The sequence below is a fragment of the Drosophila persimilis genome, unplaced genomic scaffold (assembly GCF_003286085.1).
Source record: "Drosophila persimilis strain 14011-0111.01,24,50 unplaced genomic scaffold, DperRS2 tig00000191-arrow-pilon, whole genome shotgun sequence".
Classification (NCBI taxonomy): Eukaryota; Metazoa; Arthropoda; class Insecta; order Diptera; family Drosophilidae; genus Drosophila; species Drosophila persimilis.
The window spans coordinates 9,348,046-9,369,202 of record NW_020825298.1 but is presented as its reverse complement, the minus strand read 5'-3'; the positions used below and the strand labels follow the sequence as shown (position 1 = coordinate 9,369,202).

The window sequence follows — 21,157 nt, the reverse complement described above, 5'->3', positions numbered from 1 at the left end:
CAGCCCTACGCAAATGCCACAGCCAGAACAGAATAGAGTTCGTACTCGCCCAGCCCATGAATCCACCTGACTAAATGTCATAGAAAAACCCGTCAGAATGATAGCTAACTGTTATTTTGTTTTACGAGCAAAGTTTCCTTGGAAATGCCGCGCAATTTGGGTATCTACTGGTAGGATATGGCTATGACTACGATTACAAGCCGTTTGTATGCCGTTATGCGTCCTCGACACCAGGGCGGAGTGCGAAGAAGCGACGGAGCAGAAGGAGAAGGAAGTGGGACTGGCGTCATTGTCTTTGCGTGCCTTGAAGCTGCCTCGGATTTGCGTGATTCAACATGATGCATGGCGAGTATGGGCATGGGGTCCTAGATAGTTTCGCAACTCGAATGCAACGCCCCGGGCGTGTTTTGGCGCGTCTTCATGTCTGCTTTAATTACTGGAACTGGAACTAGTTTCTGCACCACTTAGTGCCAATAAAAATGTCAATTGCAGACACACGAACCAGCAGTTCATCTCCGAACTCTCCCCCCCCCCCCCCCCTCCATGGAGAGTGGAAAGGCGACCTTGAGCTGGGGTCCAGGTCCAGTCCGCAAAACGTTTTCTGGTCATTCAGGGAGGCATACGAGTATCAGTCCAAATTATGGCGAATAAAATGGATTTTTTTCGGCATAGACATGGGATGTGGAAGTGGATGTGACTCTCCTCCGTCGTCCAATTCTCACAGCTGTGCGGCATAAACAAAACTCGGAGAGACAGCAAGAGAGAGAGAGAGAGTGCCGGCTTCAGTGACACGTGCTCTAAAATGTGTCGGCACAACGTGGCGTATACGTATTGCGCGGACGCCGTGGCCATTTTTCTTTTATCCAACAACTGTTTTACCGTTTATTCGGGTTTAGCTGCTATTCTTGCCGTTGTTGCTGCTGTGAATAAATGTGGCTGTGGCTGTAGCTGTTGTTGCCGCCTAATGTGCTTAGAAAACGCATCCCAATCATGCGAAAATTGTGCCGCTGCTCCGGCTCCGGTGTACAGTTACGTTACGCCAGGCAACGGCACCAGCAACGTGCAAAACAAAAGGCAAAAACTCCCTTCGTCTCGTCACTCACATTTAAGGACACGCTCCAGAGAGAGTGAGAGCGCATTGCACACGCACACAATTGCAGGGCGCTCTGCCTCAGCTACGGTCCGGTTCCGAAGTGGGAGGTAAACACAAGGAGGACGAGCAAAAACAAAGAGCAGGCACACTGAGAGAATTTCCAGGTGGTGAAGGTGTATGCGAACAACATTTCACAGCTGTACACTAGAAGGATTATTGAGCCCGTAAAAATACCTGTTTTTCGGAGAAGAACATTTTGGGAGAAGCAGAACCAGAGGAACAAGTATAAGAATATAATTAGCGGAAATTCTATAACTTCAATATAATTTTATTTTCGATATACTACATACATATATTATAGGGATAGTATAGATCATGCGACATAATATTTTGCATTAAATAAGTGTTCGTAAATCCTATTAAAGGTGGGACTTTTACTAAAATATAATCGTAAGGTATCGTTTGTGTTTTTCAATTCCTTAATTAAATACTTTTGTGTGCACGTACTATACATATGATATGCTAATTTCAAAGTCAGAAACACTGCCCAGGACTGTATGTGGTTGTATTCTTTGATTAAAACCCAAGAATTTTCCTGAGATACAAAAATTAAATCGAATTAAATAATTATATAATCGGTTCTTAGTGTCCTTATGGATGTGTGTGGTGCTCTGCCGTTTGAACACCCTTTTTACTGCAAGTGTACCCAGAGAGTCAGCTAGAAAGAGCGAGCATTCCCTCGCGAGAGAGGCAGAGCGCAGAGAGAACGAATTCAAGCGACGCAGAACGATAGAAGAGGACGGCGCTGCCACGTTGCAGTTGGCTTCGTTCTCGAATTTGCAATATGGACAAGAAGCGGCATGGTATGAAGCGGTATGGCGGCACGAATAACAGTGAAAACAGCAACAGCATAGAAACGTGTGGCAACATCTGCTGCTGCTGCTGCTGTTTCTGCTCCTGCGGCTGCCGCTTGGTGCTTCTGCTCCTTGGGACTCGAAATCATATCGTTGTCGTCAGTCAGTCAGTTCAGTTCGGGTTTTTTCATTGCGGAATTAAACGGACACGTAGCCCAAAACAACAACCAGGCGACAGACCAAGACCATCCAAGGCGAAGGCAACAGCAACAACCAGAGCCACGGCAGGAGCAGCTGTAACAACAACAGCAGCGCAATAAATTCATCCACAGTCGATGCAAAAAGTTGATCCGAAAGCCCCCAGCCAGCCGCAATCGAATTACCCCGAAGTAGAACTCAATTTGCCTGTCCTGTGCGTGTACTGTGCTGTGGGTGCGTGTACGTGACTGTGTGTGTGTGTGTGTCTGCGTCCTTGGGGCTGGCTGGTCAGAACGGTATTAACTCAAACGGTATCCGAATCCGATTCGGGCCAGACGACACTACAGTCGCAGCCAAAGCCAAAGCCAAAGCCAAAGCCAGAGCATATTTCCATACAGCCGCCCACTCAAGAAGTCGCAACGGAAGCAGAATCAGGCCAGACCGGGGCCAGAAAATCAATTTCTAATTAACACAAGATATACATTAAAGAAAGGCAAGAAAAAATCATTCAAGTACAAGTACAGAAAAGTGTAGCAGCAGCAACATCAGCCCAGTCGCTTCCCCCTCATCCCAGTGTCGTCCCGGTCGTCCCGGTCGTCCCAGTCGCACTCTTCGTTTGGGGTCGCCATGCTGGACTAGCAGCAGCACAGCAGCACACGCCTGTTGTTGTACCTTGGGACAGATCCGTGCAACCGTAAAGAGAGAGTACCGTACCGAACCACATCGGTTCTGCCAGACGCAACGCCGCTGGTTAGGCCTGTCTGTGTGGAGGTGCAACGGGGGCTACAACAAAAGGGGTTTCCAGCAGCAACTGAAGCGATAACATAACATAGCTGTGTGCGTGCGTCTATCGAGTGGTGCTGCATCGATATCCGATATAGTCCAGGTTCCATCAATCAAATCAATCATCCATCATACAACTGCTGGTCTCTCGCTCTCTCTCTCTATGTCTCTCTCTGTCTGAATCTCACGCCTGCCGACATCTCCATTCGAAAAAGGCCTAAACCGAAGCAGCGAAGCAATTTCATCACAAAATTATCAATAAAATAAAATCCAGAGCTAGAGAAATAAAAACATATATAAAATAATAACTACATCAAGTAATTAAAGAATTTTCTAATAAAGAAATCTGTGATTCGCTTATAAAAAAAAAAAAACAAAAGATAGAAAGAAAGGATAAATACAGCAATTATTTTCATACAACACTTTTTCCAAAAAGTAAAACCAATAAAAGTCTATGATAAATTCATATAATTTATTAAACACATTTTAACACACATAAAATATTATAATAATAATTAAAACAAATAAATACGGCACACGCAAAAGCAGACACGCCTCGAGGATAAGGCCAAGAATAACACCAGCAACCGCAACCGCAACCGCCGCCGCAACACCGCAGAAGCAGCAGCAGCACCGCACAGAAATTCACACAAGGTCAACGGAATTAATATTTTTTGTAAGTTCCGCACCCAGTCATGGGCACTATAAGAGTAAGAGTCGAAATCTGTGGGTATTTCATTTTTTCGTTTTGTTTTAATTGCGAAAATGTCCCTTACCAAATGTTTCTGTGCGCCATTCCCTGAAAAGTCAAGATGCACATGTGCATGTCAATTATCGTGGATGCGATGCGCCCCAAGAAATCGCATCCGAAACGAAATCGGCGCCTAAGACCCACAACTAATGTCCCAAATCGATCGGTGAACACCCTGCAAAATCTGCCAATGGAATGGGTTAGGATGGGTCTTTGAAGAGCTTTGAATCCCCTATAAATATTAGTTATTTCAAGGGTTCCTTACATTCAACACACTTTAGCATAGTTTTTATTTATATATCTTTCTGTAACTTGAACTTTTCTTTTTTTTTTAACTTTTTCTTACTTTAAGTTATATTTTTTTTGCCTTTAGCCTAACCTGTTTCTTCTTTATTTACCTGAATTATATCATCGTGACTTTCCGAACATCCATTTTTCAACCCTCTCCTGGTACTTGTTTCTTCTTCAAAACTAGTAATCATAATTATTTCCTGTTTTATACAGTCTTTTCGTTTTTAATTGTTAAATTCTTTGTCGATGTTCAACATTATCTTCTTATTACTTCGTTTCTTCTTTCATTATCCTAATCCACTTTTTTCCTCCTAATTTATGTCTCCCGTTTACTACTCAATCCTTTGCTCTTATCGATCTTTTCTCTAATCTTTTTTCTTGATTTTTTCAATCTCTTTCCGCTTTCAAAATGCTCCTGACTCTTTTCAGGAGATCTTATACATATGTATGTATGTACCTTCTCCTTCTTCATTCTTTTGTTGTTAAATCTTCCGTATCGTGAAATTATTCAGAACTCCATTCAGTTTTCTCCTGCAATTCTTTTCTTTTTTACTTCTTACTTCCTTATTTCGTATTCTTAATTTCCGCCGCCTTGGAATTTTGCCAATCTGTCTTATTCATCCCCTTGCCTTTCACTTTCTACACTTCTCATCCCTCATGGTCCTCCCATCATGCCATTTCTTGGGAAGGGAAGGGAACGGAACGAAGAACCAACTTCATGGCGAATTCATAAGACCCTCTGGCAGGGGTTTTTAAAAATTAACGCATCGCAGCCATACGGCATCTCAATAATTAGGCCAACAGCAAAAACAAGCAAAGCAGAATAAATTGGCTGGCAAGTGCGATGGCGATGGCATGCCACAGGTACTCTCGGAAGGAAGGAAGGAACGGGGAATACGGCTAGTGCGAACGGGAATCGGATTCTGACTTGGTCTGGGACCGCCCGTGCGGAGTGTCGCTGTGAAATGTCAACGGTATTTTTATCCATAAAAATCAACAAAATCGGTCTCGGGCTCCCTTCATTATGCTTCGTCATGCAACAACCCGAACAAGCCGAGGTGCGGACCAAGTGTGCTCTTCACAGGAATAGAAAAAACGCTTAGGTCTGATATTGATTTTGTCTTGCATTTACGAGTAGATGAATACTCGTATGCTACACATGCAGTGTAGCCGTAGCCCTGTCTGAGCCGGAGCAGACGTGGTGATGCAGACACATTCGTGGCATATCTTGGCCAGTAGTGTCGCTCACAGTCGCAGTCGCAGCCAGGGCGGGGTCCACATCCGCCCACGCCGTTTCTCTGGAATGGGATCTTGGCTCATGCACAACATGACTAATTCTAATTCCAGCCAGCATGTGCCACACTATTACGTTCATTTTGGGACACAGCACACAAATATTATGGCTGCAGTAAATAGTCATAGTAACCCACCAGGGAGGAGACTCTAAACAGAGCAGAGGAGAGTCCTTGGACAAGTGAAGGATAATGATATTTGGCGCATTAGTCAATCAATCACAACGGCAATCAATCAAACACGATAACAAACAAATAAAGTGGCAAAATATCAGAATTCAGAAGATGTAGAGCATAGGTTGACCCCAAGGAAATAATCTTTTGTGAATAGTTTGGGTGCTCCCTATGTGTTCCTAATGTTCTGAAGATAAAATATTGATCGCTGCAATTGAAATCCAGTGGAATCCCAGCCCAGTATTTCCCATTTAAGTGTACCCCAAATCATTGAATCAAAATACCTGACGCTAATTGGCTCAAATTTCGGTTAATCAAATCAAATTGTTTATGGACGTTGGGGAGGAGGCAGAATTTTGATGATTACCGTTCAATGCTGGTATTTTGGCATTGCACTTTGCTGGTAATTTGGCTCAATTGCTGATGTCCTTCCGATGCACAACACACAACCCATTTGCATGGCTAAGCAGGTAACAGCAACAACGGCAGCCACATACATATGTCCTCATCGTATGAGTCCTGTCCCCAATCCACAATCCCCATGTACCGTGGAAGCACTTGCAACAGAGCATCCTCTCCGTCCGGTTGTGTGTGGCGCCCACTCTCTCCGGTTCTTGTTGTTTTTTGTGACTTTTCATTTCACTTTGTCGTTGAGCTCTGACCTTGAAAGAGGCCAAAACGTGAGACCTTCATATACGTAGGGTTTCGTTACATATATTGTAGGAGTATAAGTATAGCCCAGAGAGAAAAAAATCCTTGGTAATAGTCGAGATGATTAACCCCACGTTAAACCTGCATTTATTTCATTTTCTTGGTATTGTTGTTTTTCCACAGAAATGGAAATCATTCCTGAAGGTAAACACTTTCGTTTGGTGCATGAATCAGAGCTTCCAGAAATTTTGGTAACTTTAGAACGCTATCTGCCGGAATCATTAAAGGTACGTATAAATATATCCCCCTGTGTATATCCCCCCATCTCTTCCTCTTCCTCTCGCTCCTTTCTTTATCTCCGAAAACAGTAGAGCATTTGAGCGGTAACTTGACACCCAGAAAAGAGTTACCACGCCCATTTCTCAGATAATTTACCAACAATTACCTGCATGTTCCCGAACCGAACCGAACCGAAACGGATGGGAAAATGGGTGGCACTCAGAAGGCGTCGTCACAGCCCGCCTATACCACAAATCATGCAACCCCAAACCCAAACCGAGCCGGGCTCGCAGTTTTTCCTTTTTGTTGACCTGTTTTCACTGTTTACGCTGGCTTCTCTACTCTTCTCTTATTTTTGTTGTACTTCAATTTGAACTGTACCCCTCCGCCCTGGCCTTTCCCTCTCACCATCACGTGTGGCTTGTGCCTGTGCTTTTGTTATAGCCCTGGCTATATCTGTGGCAGGGAGTTTCGGCGGCTTGGCACCAGCCTCAAGGATTTGAAGTTGGCTAAAGTTTCGATTTTCAATGGGAAAAAACTTTTCTTTTCGGGGCGGTTACCAACAGCTTTAGGAATGCGATTTCCACCAACACGTGACTCGCTGGGGCTGTGAATATTTTTGTGGTAATTTCTGCATTCAACCGGCTTTTGAGGGATAAAAGTCCATTAAAATATTTTATTTAAATACGCCCATAGAATGTGTACGAATCTGATGCTCGAGACCGATGGTTCCACGGAACTCTTAGGCTATAGTAATCATGTGAACCTGAAACTATAAGTTCTTTCCAAAATTTTAATTAAAATTGTGCATACTCGTATCTTTGCAGTTTCATCAAACCATAAAAACGTACCTGAATGATCGTATTTGGGATTTTAAGTTTTATGTTGCTAAGGATTGGCCAGAAAAACCGATAATTCTTCATTTTCCAGGATGCACGCTTGCGGTAAGTACAATAAAACCAGAAAAATTAACCAAAAATCAAAAACCGCTCAAATTGATATTGCAGCCGCACAACAATATTTACCAAACCCTGGGGATATTTTGTCCATCCGCACACATCGAGCATGTAGATATGATGCGCACCGAAGATGTACTTATAGATTGGCAGAAGCCTATGTACCTGAACTTTACGCACATCGCCATTATGAATCGCCTGGATGACTTCTACTCAAAGTTCGGTGTGATGGAGCGACTCAGTGGTGATATCTATGTGTGCAACAAGCTCAATGCCGAACTGGAACTGGAGCCGCTGCCGGAAGATGCGGAGATGCGTCCGCTGACCCTGGACAATGTGCAGGGCATACACGATCTATATCCTGCCAATGAAATCGAATGCGTCCGGCTCTTTGACATACTCGTGCGCAAGCTGCCCGGCTTGGGGATCTTTCGCAAGGACACCAGTGAGCTGGCCGCATGGATGGTCCACTCGTACTACGGTGCTATGTTTTCAATGCAAACACGTCCAGATTTTCGACGCATGGGGTGAGTATGGCTGTATAGTGTTACCCATAGATGTGTGGACCCTTGAATGCTCTAAACCATAAATTCGTTCACCCGTTTTGCAGTTATGGCATCCGTCTGGCCAAGTCTCTGACGCAGTTGGTCATCGAGCGTGGCTATACGCCTTTCGTTGTGATTCGTCCACAGAATGATGCGTCCCGGAATCTGTACACGAAACTCGGCTACGAGAAGGCCTTCGAAACGTGCCGCGTGCGGATGACGCCCGACTGCTACGAGGATAGCACTGTGGGCACCATAAGTAACTCATCCTATGCCAAGTTTCCGCCACTACCTCAGGGGGAGTGCGTCATTGTTGCGGGGCGCTTGGGCAAGCATGTGCATGGCGAGAGCCAGAGCCAGACCGTCGACGAGGGCATCGAGGATATGTTGGCTGAAAAATGTGATATCCGCAGCGACGAGGCTAGGGGGGAGCGCAAGACCACAACCGACGAGGGCATCGGCGAGGACAAGTAGGAACAGGACGCTGATTCTCAGATTCGCAGGTTCTCAGATTGGGGCGCTATACCTACGCTATACTTATGCTTAATGCTGTAAGCACCTCTTAGGACTCTTTAGGACAGACAGGACACAGGCACAAACAAAAGTGGCGCTGATTTTTTAAACGATTACACATACATATATCTATTAATCTATTAATGGAACCTGTACGAATACGAGTATATTTATAGATGGTATATGAAGCTTCCTCCTCACACAGAACGCGGCGTCGGAGAACGGACATTTTCGACAGCAGTTAAAGGATTTATTTTATATGGGGGTATTGATAACAATTCGAGATCAAAGTCTACGTAGAGAATGAACGCTGAAGTCCGAAAATTTTAAAAAAGGAACCGAAGAACAGAGAGAAACTTTTAATTTTTTGCTAAAAATGCTTTTACAAAAATGTACTCCAAGAACGTGGAGCAAGCACAAACAGAATGAATGGATCGTAAAGCAGACCAGACAAAACGAGCGCATCAATTTATTATAAACTATTATATATATATATATATATATTAACTCTATATATCAAATTGTTAAATGTACTAAACGAACACAAGAACAACAACTTCTCTCTTCTGGCTCTCCGCGCTAAAAAAAAAAAAACAAAAACACTCTCTGAATGGGAAGATACTCCGTAATTGGGAATAAAAAAAAATTAAAACAAATATTTCGTTTGGGCCATGGAACAGAGCTTTGCACACGACACGTTTCCTCCTCCTCTTTTTTGACAATTTAAAGAATCCAATACTATACAAAAAACATCAAACATATATACATATATATTTTTCAGATATTATTAAATACTTGCTGTGCCCAAACGAAATGCTTTGATTTTTTGAGACGACAAGAAAATCTGGATTTATAGGCTTTTTTCTAATTTATATATATACCCACAAGCCAAGCCCAATGGAAGGATAACGAAAGCGAAAACCAAACAAAAAACACAACAAAATAAATATATATTTTATTATTACGAAATTTTATTAAACTATGCAAACGAGTACTCAATGATCAATGATTTTTTGCCCCTATTTAGCTGAACTAAAAAAAAGAAACAAACCAAAAAAAACACGCCAAAGATGTCTTCTGCTTGATTTTAAGAACATACTCCCTCCCCCCCTCCCACTCCTCTCAGAAGATAGATTCTAATTGGAATCGCTCCTGGGAGAATTTCCATTATAAAGAACTCAAAATATATGCAAGAAAATCAAATTAATGAAAAAGTTATATATTACAAAACTGCTATATTGTATGTACTCGAACAAAACCAAAAACAAACAAAAAAATACAAGTAACAAATTTAAATAAATAACAATATTGAGACAGCAACTGAAGGTGTTTCCTGCCTTCACCGCCACCACCACTTCGCCAAACGAAACAGATAACAAACAAATTACAGCAGCAGTCGATAAAGGGCTCGTTACAGATAATAACAGAACACATATTGTATGATGCTCTTTTAGAGAGGATGTTATATAGTAATTTGCCCTACCCTAGTAGCTTACAACTCTTAAAAGTATCTTAGAAATTGATTTCGGGTTGCGATTCAAGCGACATCGACCCAGCAGGAGCTTAAGTCTAATTTATGACTAGCTACACCTGACCCTTCTTTTTTCTGATCCAATTGTTTATGCATCCTTGATAAGCGATTACGTAATACTAACTAATTCATACTAAAAATGGGACTGTGACTACATTTTCCTTTCTGTCTCAAGCAATTTTTAACGCTCTGAAGAAAAGTATCATCCATTTTCCCACAACAATTTGTAGCTGACCTAGAGACTTTCACACAAAAGATTGTTCTTACCAAACATAACATAAAATTATTTTCTATAATTTATGGGCTCACTTCTGCCACTCAAAACAGAGAACAGAGCTTCCCAGCTAGAGTACATACTGCGCTAAACTTATCTCTGCCTCATTGTTAATTTAATGAAATTTACGTGTACAAACACGCCGGTGCGCTTAGATAAACAATGCATGGACATGGCAGCGGTGTGGCAAGGCAAAGCAAGCAATGCGGCAAACAAAAAAGCTCTCGCACACTCACATAAACATGCATGAAAGATGATATATGGATGTGGAAATGTTCTGAGTTTGGGGCTTGCAACATGGCTGATGGGTAGGTTACAATTTAAATTTATTTCTGTATAAAGAAGGCCTAAGTACGCAAATAGATTAAAACTAAGACGAAGCCAAGTATGGAACTGATGGAACTATTGATTCGCCTTCTCAGAGCTCTTGTTCAGCTGGTCCTTCAAATGATTGGCTACATACTGCCAGTATTTGCGCCGAATCACATCGTGTTTGCTAGCCATGTCGTCGCATAGGTCATACACCTTGCGGGCTTTCTGTTCGCGGTCACTACACTCGTTCTGCATTGTCTGCTCCTGGTAGAGGTCGATCAGGAAGGCCATCAGATATGGCGAACGGTTGCCGGCCTGGTAGAGTTCCTCAGCAAATTCCACCACAGCCGGATGGTTGTTCAGCAGCCCGTTTCCGTACGGGCTCTGTCGGATTACTCCTACCAAATAGTTCCAGGCACTCTCGTTGTTTTTGATGATGCGAATGCGATTCATAGCGTAGATCAGCTCTTGATCGACCAGGTTAGGGTTGAAGCCCAAGTGCTTGATCACAAAGAAGCGCTGATTCCAAGCCGAATTGTTGCGCTGGTCCTCACCGATCAAGCGATCCACAAAAGACAGCTCGGAATCATAGAGGCTGCAAGGCATGTACCAAATACAGTAAATACAGTAAAGTACAATCGCAGTAAACAGCTTAAACAGCGATTTTCCTACTCACTTAAATGTGCGTATGGCCCACTGGCGATGCTGCCAGGCGTGATAGTTCTTGGCATCTCCATCGTTTATCAGGGCATTCTCCGTCAACTCCAGCTCGTTGCTGGCATCGTCCAGCATCTCGACAATGACGCGCCTGTGGTGCCACACCTGATAGTTCTTCGAGTTTTGACCGATCACCTCGCTTAGGTAGTCCAGCTCCACGTTCAGATCGGCCTTCAGCTCTCTCAGTATGTCGCGCCTGTACTGCCACACCGTGTAGTTGGCCGGATTCAGGCGCAGGGCGTCTGTGGTCAGGTCCAAGGCACGCTGGCTCTTCTCTCCCTTGGCAATTATGGCACGCATAAAATCGAATACCTCGCGAACTGCAATCAAACATTACATTCAGTCTGCCACACTAATATTATTCGGCATTACTCACACTTCTGGCTGTAGGCTATGGATACCACTGGGTTGGGGCCGTCATCCTGGGCCAGCGGCGCTATATCGGCCCACTCCGCGCGCTCGCTGTACGGAATCCATTCCGTGCCCAAGTATTCGTCATCCGAGCTGTCACCCATTTCTGTGAACCTACAGCGTTGGATAAACGACTTCTTAACTGAGTGGAAATTCTGAGAATGTGATAGCTGCTCAAATCGTTTCGCTCTCTGTCGCTGCTGGCCGTTGTCTTGTGTGTTGTATAAAAGTAGAAACCACTTATCGCTGGCTGGCGGTGGCGGCCTGCCACTATTTGTTGATTTACTGACTGACGTCGACAAAAACAGCGATATTTGTGTTTATTGAATACCTCGTCTGAATAAAACTCCATTACTTACCACTATTTGGCGACTATTTAGAGCTTATCACAGAGTTCGATTACAGTTTTGGTTGTTTTATTTGCGTAAAAATTATTATAAATTGTATTATTCTTGTGCACTACTGGAAAATACTAAAAAATACTATGAAAAGTACAAGACCTTAGAAATATACCAAAATATACCGTCTCATTTTCAATATATACCGCAAATGTACTGACGAATTATTTAAGTTATATTATACATATTCCTCGTGTTTGTTCTTTCGTCGAATATTACTAGCTAGATAGCACCCTCAGCCTTGCCCACATCATTTTATCGAATACATTAATCAATTTTCTACTTGACTGGCTTGTTTTAAATACACCCTTTTATTGGATTAAGTTTAAAAAAGCTCAAACATAAAAGAGTTATCCTCCCAATTCCTCAATTTGTATATTCCGTTGAATAATGCTGGCTAACTAAGACTCTGAGCTTTGCCTACATAATTGTATCCCATTGATGAATCAATTTCATCAAAAAGTTTGTTACTTTTGGGTACTCCCTTTTGTTGTATTGTTTATAGAACATGGCTTAAAAAAAAAAGTTCTATACAGAAACAGTGACAACGTGAGTATGGAGTGTCACGTTTACAGACTTGTTGCTTGTCAACCGGAGTATAGTATGGACATTTCTATACCCTATTTCGTTAATTTTATATGAACTTTTCTCAGATAGGTTATGCACCTATTCATGCATTTGATTAGTTTCCTGTGTATATGTATATGTATAGCTCGATGCCGGTACGTATTTTAGGTCTCTGCAAGTAGACACTAAACTGCAAAATTTCGCAGTGATAGCTTTAAAACAAACATTTCCTCAACTCTATAATATCCTTTTCCTTAGAGTATTAAAGAGAGGATTTGCCGACCCAAAGTAGAGAGCAAATCCCAAAAAAAAGAGAGCAAGTTCCACCAAACTTGAGCGCCAAATAGAAAATATTTGAAAGTGAATTGAGCGACAAGGATTTAAATGCATTACATTGGAATAAATGATGCACGGAAGTACGATTTATTTACAAAAAACCACGATATCTTTTACTTGAACTGCGTCAAAAGTTTCATACAATTCTTGTGTGTTAATATCCACTGGTTGACAATGGGCTAATCGATCTCTGTCCATGATCTATGATTTTGATATTCGGCTTCAACTTCAATGTAGTCTGAAAGACACAAATATTTTTCTTGCTCACAGTGCCTGCTAATTTTTAGGTTTTTATTCCTTGGCACATAGTCTACAATAGCTGTGTAGTCGACCATCACTAGTAACGATTGATATTTTTGGGTAGTGCTGATAAGGAGCTATGTATATTTTAATATACATATAATACACAATTTTGAATTATTGAATTAGCAAAACATTTATTACGAATTGAATAAAAGTGCACAAAGTGCCACAAATTTACTTAATTGCTAGACGTAGATATTCTCCGTGCGAGTTACACTATAAATTAATAGAGTTCTCCTAGAAACGTGGCTTGAATGTGGCCGGATACTGATTGAAACGTGGACGCAGTGCAGCATTCGACTTTTCAAACTTTTCCCCCGAATTGCCCAAAATTACGCCATCGGCCAGCTTGCCAGTAACGTCTTTGACATTCGAACGATCTGAATTGGAGGCCTCGGCCACGTCGATGATGCGCGGATTCTTGCGGTATCGATACCACCAGTACTCAAAGACGAGTGTGATGCAGGCCATTCCAATACCCACAAAGATGACAATGAACACACCGCCTATATTTTGTATGGAGATACCATCTGACTGATCCTCTGGCTTGTCGCACTTAGCCTGCGCCTCGTCATTCTTCCACCACTTTTCCTTGAGTTTCTCCAGTTGTCGTTTGTTGAGCAGCGTTAGAATGCTGTAAGAAAATCGTATCAGTCGAACAAATGCATTCTCTTATGTGTACTACGCATTAACTCACGCATTATTGAATTGATCCTTCAGATGGGAGCCTTGCTGAACGGCTATGGCATAGGGCTTTCGGGAGAACTCCTCGCCCACCACCTGAAGATCGCAGTTGGTCAACTGCAGGTACCGTATATCGGTGGCGTCTCCCAGAAAAGCAAATCCCGTGGCCGCGGTTGAGTTTCGGACCCGCGCCACAGCCTCGTCGAGTGTAGCCGGTAGTGCTGCCTCCTGCATGGCCTGCCACATCTTGGTGTACTTGTCGCTGACCGGGTAATCCCACACGGCCAGCTTAGATCGCTCTAGCGGAGTCAATGAATCGTTTAGTGATAGATCCTTCCAGATCTCATAAAACATCTGCTCAATGTTGGCCATACGCTCGAAGTACGTCATGGCCGAGGAGCCATTGAGCGGGGCATATAGTATCTTGTATTGCTTGGCCAGATCATCCAGGCTTTCGACGGGCGTGTCCAAACGGGAGACAGTCAGAAAGGCAGCCAAGTTGGCCGTGTACGAAGCAATTATGATAAAACTAGGGGGATTGGTGAAATATGATTAAATGAAAGGGATGAGAGGGTAGACGAAACGCACCCAAAAAGCCACCAAGTGGCAGCCACAAGACGTCCGGACAGATTCTTGGGAGCCTCCCCACCGCCCTGGGGGGTCAGCGAGGTCATGCAGAACCAGAGGCACTCCTTCAGATTGAATTCGCGCTTCTCTTCATCATCCTTGTACTTCTCCCGGTTGTTCTGGTAGCTGTAAGGACTCCACCGGTCAAAGACCCACATGAGAAAGCTGGTGAAGAAGTAGGCTGCCAGGATGCACAGCCACACGTTCGTTTCCAGCACGGTGAGGAACTTGAATAGCGAACTGGGGGAGCTGGGACGCTGCATCATGATGGTGATGCCCACCAGATCGTAGTAGGGCACCGTAAAGTCAATGACTATCTCTCGTTCGGCCATCACCGACATGCTGCCCAGGCCGATGTCCGCCTGCTTATCGATCAGCTTCTTGACGATACCATTCCACTCGCCCTTCTCATCCATGTTACCGAATTTTCCGTCCTCTACCTCCTGGATGGTGTAGTCAAAGTGTACAATTGCGGCGATCTCGTTGATCAGATCGATGCAGTAGCCCTTGTAGCCCTTCGGAGCGGTCTCGTCGCGCATGATAAAGGGTGGTTGCTGAGGAACGAAAGAACAGAAAATATATAGCAGGTATACCTCCGAATACTAGGGTAGCAGACAGTATTGCACCTACCACAACAGTGTATATACGATAGACCGTATCCGCTGTCAGATTCTTCATCTGCTCCTCATCCTTGACGGTGAGGGGGGTGTCCAGGCCAGCTGTCCACGTGCCAATCGATTTGCTGTTCACTGAACTGCCGCCACGAATTTGGAGCACATTTATATCCATTTCGAACTTCATATAGCTGAAGCCATTGAACGGTTGCTTCGGTTGCGTGACCAGCTCGAAAGTGCCATACGACGTGGGTTCGCTTATCTACGGACGGGATGTGTTTTTTGTAATCAACCATAATTGCCAGCTTACCACCTAAACACAGCAGACAGACACCCACCTTGGTGAAGTATTCCCGGAGATCGAGGTTCCGCTGGGGTGTGTTGCCGCCTTGGAAGTCGTCACAGTTCAGATACTCCATATCCTTGGGCCAGGCACCCGATTGAAGCATTTCTCTAAGGAAAAAGAATAATAATCATACTCATCAGGTATTCGCGAATGGGATTTATCTACTAATCTATCTAAAAAGGTGTTTCCTATACGGTTGCATATATAAATACTAATACTGTTATAGGAAATTAAGTAAAGTTCAATGGCAATTATTATCGCTCCATCCCATAAATTGTTTGTTCCTCATATAGTGTCCTGCATGTATCTCCTTTGGGTCCTACAGAATTGAACTAGCTCCCTTAGCTCTCTCTACCCATAATTGAAAATAGTTAAAGTGCTGATACCGTTTTGGCCACTTACTTGATGGTTAGGAAGCTGCGCAGAGCCAAATCAAAGTAGAATGCCGAGGCCAGTTGGGGCTCCTCGTTCAGGTTGTAGGTGGTGCGCAGGAGGCCCAGGCGATCCCGGAATTGCGTATATGCCATGGGCTTGAGAAACATGATCGTGGCATTGTCGCGCTGACTGCTAACTTCACCCTCGTTTTGGGTAATGGCGTGCCAGGCGAAATTTCGCTCAAAGTAGGCGGGCTTCACGGACTCGAGTACCATGCGTATGGACTGAAGGTTGCCCAGAATGAAGAAGTTGTTGATGTCCAGATTGCGCAGCTTCTCGATCTGCTCCTCGCGCTCCCGCTTGCCCTCCATGGCAATGGCTGTGATCACATGACGTGTCTGAATGTTCTGCAGGAGGGACTTATACTTGTGGTCCATCACAAAGGTTTCGTCATATAGGATGGCCGCTGGGGGCAAGATAAAGATACTGATACATTCAGGGGTTAATTCTGCAAGGAGTGGCATACCATTGGTGATGTTGAGACGCCGCACAATGCTCCGGATGACCTCGGGTATAATGTCGCCCGGGGGCATCACCTGTAGCAGATACTTTTGCTTGCTTTCATCCAGATCCCGCCACTGCCGTAGATCCCCCTCCTGACCGTACGAGGCACTGATGGTGGGGAGACCCAAGGCCTGGGTGAAACTCTTCACCGTCTCCGAGGCCACGCCCGACTTGGTAGTGTCCAGGACCAGATGTGGCATCATTTTCTTCTCAATACTATCGGCATACTTGTTGCAAACTTTAAAGTGAAATAATGACCGAAAGATGATCATGAATGATTCGGAGATAATTTCTCCTCACATTTCACTCACTTGCTTCCAGCAGCACCTTGGCATCCGTTTTATTGGCCTCAATCGATTCAATTTGCACGGACAAGCCATAGCGGATGTTTTTCTTCAAATACGTAAGCACCACATCCACTGCCTTTGACGCCGGCTCGTTGTCCACCTCATTGATGAAGACTATCACCCCAATATTGGATTGGATTGGAAGAGTTGGGTAGTGTAGTGTGGCATGAAAGAGGACAAAAACATTACGTGGCTAAGAAACGGTTTACTTGCCCCCGTTCTCGCGCTTAATATATATTATTTTCCTAACTTTCCCATACGATCTGCTTCAGATTTTACACTCTACAACATACTTTTATGGGAGTATAATTAGATCGCAAAAGGAAATAAATTCAAGTATTTCACAATTCCCTTATTGTATATATATATATTTTCTATATCCTATATGTAAATGTATAAATCGATGGCTTTAGCACTTACAAACATTAATATTTTGAGTCGTCTGGGCCAATGTTTCCCGATTCCAACCGCTTAGTAGGGTCAACAATACGAGAAGCCATAAATATTTGAAAGACTTTAAGCAAACATCCAACATGGTATCGGCACATAGGGCGGACGCGGGCCGAGATCTCAGCAATCAGCAATAGACCGTACGCCACGAAGAACAAATTTCCACTGAGTCGGAATATCCTGTCGGAAAGGATACCATACCAGAACCACAACCACAACCAGTGCCACTGACAATTTCACTTTCAACGAGGACAATGTGTGGACATGTGTGTAACCTTGGTGATAATCAATTTACTGGATAATAGCCCCAACCTCCAACCCTATACGACCCGACCACCCAATCCAACCTTCCCACACACATTCTGGGACTAGAACACTGTTCGTGCCTGAACTCAAGCGATAATTAGGCGGGTATTGGTGTTTTGAGGAGACGAACTGGCATGTTAGAGTTATTATGAGGTATTGAATAGCTTGTTATATTGTCACATAAACATGAAATGATTATTGGGCAATTTTCCCGACAAAAGTAATTGGAATTAAATTTGGAATCTTTATTATTATTTATATAGATACTAAAGGAGAAAGAAAGTATCTAGCTTTTCCCATATCACACACTTCTCTCTCTTTCGCCCTCTTCCCTCTTCTCGTTCGCTCCGCCAAGGGACTTGACGCCACTATACGAGTAAGAGAGCGAGCAGGGGGTCAGTCACGAGAAATTGTTATATATTCTCTGAAAACTAGGCGACTCGTCTCTTGACGCTGATCAGGAATATATAAACTTTATGGTAACGGAAACGCTTTCTTTAGGAATTAGATTAGATTAGACGATTCGAATATCTTTGAGTGTAAAGAACCATTTAACTGTATCCGAACTATGAATATTGAGTGCTTTCAATTATAAATTGATCAATTTCCCAGTACCTAATTAGCCCTTACTCATTCTAAGTATTTATCAAGTATAACCAAACCAAGATAACGTCCTGCCCTGCACTCTCCACACTGAAAAATTAAACACAGAAACGCCGCAATTGACGAAAGTACAAAATGTTTTTGTTTTTATTTTTGATACATAATTACATATTAACGAAAGTAAGTTGTAATTGTAGAGGGCACCCTACAAGAAATAATGAAAGCGAAAACGCGACCTAAAAATAAAACTCTTAAGAATTATGCAGCAGTTGGAGCGAAACGCATATAGAAGATATATGTAGCTGCTGTATAGTGATGTCCGTTGTCCAGTGCCTAAGTCGAGGGTTGGGACGCGGCGTCGACTAGCGAACATTGTCATTATTCGTAGACATACATAGTTTTAGTTCCGCTTATTATTATTATTAGTTATTACACTTATTACACGAAAGTTCACAATGGGTAGATACAAAGACAACGCGTACGCACATCGATACAATTAATAATATATCTACTATTTGTATGTGTATAATAGAGCCTATAAGCCTAGAGAGTGTATATGCATAAATCTCACAAGTTCCAGTCATCTGGTCCCGACTCCTGTCGTATGACGGGCGGGGTAAGCGGTGCTTGGGGTGCACCAGGCACGGGTGTGGGCACCAGTGGTGTGGCGCCGCGCAGCGAACTGCCATAGTACGGCGGCGGCCGGTAGCTGCTGATGCTCGGCGATGTGGAGCTGTGCGTGGACGATGCGGAAGAGTCCCGTACTCGGGCGGCATCAAACACCGGCGCCTGGGCGTATCTATATGGTGGCCCAGTGCCCGGTGCCGATTGCGGTGTCTGCGATCGCGAGTGGGACCGTTCGCGACGCATTTGCATGCGCTGCTGTTCCATGTACTGCTGCTTCCGCTGCTTGAGAAGCTGCTCTTCCCGCTGAAGCAGGCGCTGACGCTGTTGCAGCTCGTACTGCTGACGCTGCATGGCACTGAGCCGGTTGGCCTTGCTCCACGGATTGCCGCCGAAGCAGAGGTTTGATATGAAAACGACCGGCGAGAAGAGACGCAGCGAGATCTCACTAGAAGAGGGCAGAGTTTATTTTTAGACAAAATCTATTACCGCACAATCTGTCACACTTACGTGGTGTCGACCATGGGCTGGGCCTCGTTGCCGCTGAGTATGAATAGTGGGAAAAATATGGAGAAGATGCAGCTGCTCACAATCACCGAACTGGACAGATTTGTGAGCACTGTCAGCGGTATGCCGAAGCCGAAAAAGTAGGGCCAGTTCTTCTCTATGTAGGTGAGACGTCGGTGCAGCTCCCATCCCATGTTGAACCACTTGTACTCGAACGAATACAGCGAGTACAGCAGGCAGAGGTGCACAAAGCAGAGCGAAGAACCGACATACTTCACCGGCACCAGATTCACCAGCATACTCTGCACCAGGAATAGCATCTGCACGACCATGCTAAAGAGGAAATCGGCCACCAGTTTGCTGATGCCCGGTATCAGCTGCCGTCGACCCTTCCTCACCCGATACGCCGCATTAGCAATGTCCGCGAACCACAGCGAGCTGACGATCTTCGACAGCATAAAGATGGGCAGAACCCACATCATTCCAAAGAGCAGCGAGAGTATCGGATGCAGCCAGGCCCACACTACGGGCAGGGTCTCCGACTGGGCGCCATAGAAGATGGTCAGGCAGAACTTCAGCGTGGGCAGCAAAGCCGACTCGAAGAGTACGATGCTCATCCAGGTGAAGCCACCGTTGAGCATGCAGCATTTGAAGAGCTTCTTGGCGATCTTCTTCTCGCTGTTTAGGGTAGGGGGAGGCAACGCAAGTGCGCAATAAATAAATTAGTCATGCTGAGCATGCAGCAGATGTGCTGTCTTTGTGTCACGTACCCCTGAGGCTGTTTCTCCTTCTCGTCGGTAGGTTTCTGGTTTAGAATCTTCTGCAGACTCCGCTCATCGGAGTTCTCCTCGGCCCGTTTGGCGTACTCCTCACGAATCATGGCAGCCGCAGAGCTGGGCACAGGCGATGGCGATCTTCGCGCCCGCTCGTAGCGATCTTTATCCGTTCTGCGTAATAGTCGAATGTCCTGCTCGGCATCTTGGCGATTCACCTCGTTGTCGATGTGGAGGACAAGGGTCATGCCACGTATGCTGTCCCACAGCCCGTACAGTATGCCATATGCGATGTTCTGCAAGTGGTGAAAAACACAACTCATTTAAATCAAATCATGTATTATGAAGGCGGAGAGGCCCCGTCCCTTACCTTTATCGCAGCCATCTCACGGGCGTCGTGTGTCTGTGGATCGGTCTACAAATCACTAGTTCCTTTTGTACACATTACGAAATATACATGCAAGCATATGAAATGTTAGGCTACTCTAGTTGTGTCGAAATGCTGGGAATAAAATATGTTTGTGTTGTGCGAAGACGACGACATAATTTCCTAAGAACTGAATTTTTTCGTTTACACCGCGCCAGATGCCACTCGATTTCCAGGCAAACTGAGAGCGTGAGCGATTTACATGTGAAGTAGCATCGCTTACATACTTATCGCTGTCTTTGCGGGTGATCAAATTTTTCGCGTAGATTTTACATATATTGAACTTTGTGCTGAATTTAATATTAACTGTATTTGTTGTTTTGCATGGTGTAAACAGGCTGATAAGCAGTGTGACCGCGGACTTATTGATAAAATATACGTCACAAATTTCAAAACATACCGCAAATATACTGACGAACTATTTGTATTCAAGTTGCATCACATTACTCGTTTTGGATATTCCGTGGAATATAACTAGCTACCTAAGACCTGAGGGTCTAAACTGATCATTTTATCCGATTATAATATCAATTTCCTACAAGACTGGTTATCTTTAAGTTCTCATCTTTATTGGTTTGTTTATGAAATAAGGTTTAAGCAAAACCGGTCAACAAAAATGTCGACTAAATTAATTTCCTTACATGGTAACTACGCGCTAACTACATAGTTGCTACATATTAA

At 44.0% G+C, this 21,157-nt stretch overlaps 4 protein-coding genes across 7 annotated transcripts; 1 reads left to right on the top strand and 3 right to left on the bottom strand.

Annotated features, from left to right (window-relative positions):
* Nucleotides 1-1,183: 1,183 nt before the first annotated feature.
* LOC6588912 lies at nt 1,184-9,382 on the top strand. Of its 3 annotated transcripts, none has more exons than XM_026988405.1 (5): nt 1,184-1,200; nt 6,271-6,374; nt 7,194-7,310; nt 7,374-7,849; nt 7,933-8,341. In XM_026988405.1, exons 2-5 carry the CDS (start codon nt 6,273-6,275, stop codon nt 8,339-8,341), a joined length of 1,104 nt encoding a protein of 367 aa, XP_026844206.1. In that variant the 5' UTR covers nt 1,184-1,200; nt 6,271-6,272. The 3 variants fall into 3 exon arrangements, with proteins under 3 accessions (XP_026844206.1, XP_002014808.2, XP_026844205.1); XM_002014772.2 differs by lacking the exon at nt 1,184-1,200 and adding an exon at nt 2,043-3,604; XM_026988404.1 differs by lacking the exon at nt 1,184-1,200 and adding an exon at nt 4,958-5,028 and having other exon boundaries at nt 7,933-9,382.
* A 216-nt stretch (nt 9,383-9,598) lies between these two features.
* On the bottom strand, nt 9,599-12,048 carry LOC6588913 (protein farnesyltransferase/geranylgeranyltransferase type-1 subunit alpha). 2 transcript variants are annotated; one of them, XM_026988406.1, is made up of 4 exons: nt 11,985-12,048; nt 11,591-11,914; nt 11,174-11,534; nt 9,599-11,092 (listed from the first exon to the last, which is right to left on the bottom strand). In XM_026988406.1, exons 2-4 carry the CDS (start codon nt 11,727-11,729, stop codon nt 10,588-10,590), a joined length of 1,005 nt encoding a protein of 334 aa, XP_026844207.1. In that variant the 5' UTR covers nt 11,730-11,914; nt 11,985-12,048; the 3' UTR covers nt 9,599-10,587. The 2 variants fall into 2 exon arrangements, with proteins under 2 accessions (XP_026844207.1, XP_002014809.2); XM_002014773.2 differs by having other exon boundaries at nt 11,591-11,739; nt 11,985-12,019.
* Nucleotides 12,049-13,389: 1,341 nt separating this feature from the next.
* LOC6588914 (ionotropic receptor 25a) lies at nt 13,390-17,345 on the bottom strand. The gene is made up of 9 exons (XM_026988596.1): nt 17,207-17,345; nt 16,751-16,900; nt 16,402-16,677; nt 15,903-16,341; nt 15,493-15,607; nt 15,171-15,416; nt 14,502-15,094; nt 13,927-14,442; nt 13,390-13,863 (listed from the first exon to the last, which is right to left on the bottom strand). The coding sequence occupies exons 1-9, from the start codon at nt 17,319-17,321 to the stop codon at nt 13,467-13,469; spliced, it is 2,847 nt and encodes a 948-aa protein (XP_026844397.1). The 5' UTR covers nt 17,322-17,345; the 3' UTR covers nt 13,390-13,466.
* Nucleotides 17,346-18,540: 1,195 nt separating this feature from the next.
* LOC6588915 (etoposide-induced protein 2.4 homolog) lies at nt 18,541-20,719 on the bottom strand. Its single transcript, XM_002014775.2, has 4 exons — nt 20,420-20,719; nt 20,047-20,345; nt 19,280-19,954; nt 18,541-19,217 (listed from the first exon to the last, which is right to left on the bottom strand). The coding sequence occupies exons 1-4, from the start codon at nt 20,432-20,434 to the stop codon at nt 18,713-18,715; spliced, it is 1,494 nt and encodes a 497-aa protein (XP_002014811.1). The 5' UTR covers nt 20,435-20,719; the 3' UTR covers nt 18,541-18,712.
* Between the last annotated feature and the right edge of the window lie 438 nt (nt 20,720-21,157).

Excerpts from the sequence above, each read along its gene's own strand:
- LOC6588914 (XM_026988596.1), bottom strand. The coding sequence starts at position 17,321 with ATGTTGGATGTTTGCTTAAAGTCTTTCAAATATTTATGGCTTCTCGTA. Across the intron at positions 16,678-16,750 it reads CAAGGTGCTGCTGGAAGCAA|TTTGCAACAAGTATGCCGAT; the intron begins GTGAGTGAAATG and ends TTCACTTTAAAG. Across the intron at positions 14,443-14,501 it reads GCCACTTGGTGGCTTTTTGG|TTTTATCATAATTGCTTCGT; the intron begins GTGCGTTTCGTC and ends CAATCCCCCTAG.
- LOC6588913 (XM_026988406.1), bottom strand. The coding sequence starts at position 11,729 with ATGGGTGACAGCTCGGATGACGAATACTTGGGCACGGAATGGATTCCG. Across the intron at positions 11,535-11,590 it reads CATAGCCTACAGCCAGAAGT|TTCGCGAGGTATTCGATTTT; the intron begins GTGAGTAATGCC and ends GTTTGATTGCAG. Across the intron at positions 11,093-11,173 it reads TGGGCCATACGCACATTTAA|CCTCTATGATTCCGAGCTGT; the intron begins GTGAGTAGGAAA and ends CATGCCTTGCAG.
- LOC6588915 (XM_002014775.2), bottom strand. Across the intron at positions 19,955-20,046 it reads AAGGAGAAACAGCCTCAGGG|CGAGAAGAAGATCGCCAAGA; the intron begins GTACGTGACACA and ends TACCCTAAACAG. Across the intron at positions 19,218-19,279 it reads CAGCCCATGGTCGACACCAC|TGAGATCTCGCTGCGTCTCT; the intron begins GTAAGTGTGACA and ends GCCCTCTTCTAG.
- LOC6588912 (XM_026988404.1), top strand. The coding sequence starts at position 4,995 with ATGCTTCGTCATGCAACAACCCGAACAAGCCGAG. Across the intron at positions 7,311-7,373 it reads TTCCAGGATGCACGCTTGCG|CCGCACAACAATATTTACCA; the intron begins GTAAGTACAATA and ends TTGATATTGCAG. Across the intron at positions 7,850-7,932 it reads CCAGATTTTCGACGCATGGG|TTATGGCATCCGTCTGGCCA; the intron begins GTGAGTATGGCT and ends CCCGTTTTGCAG.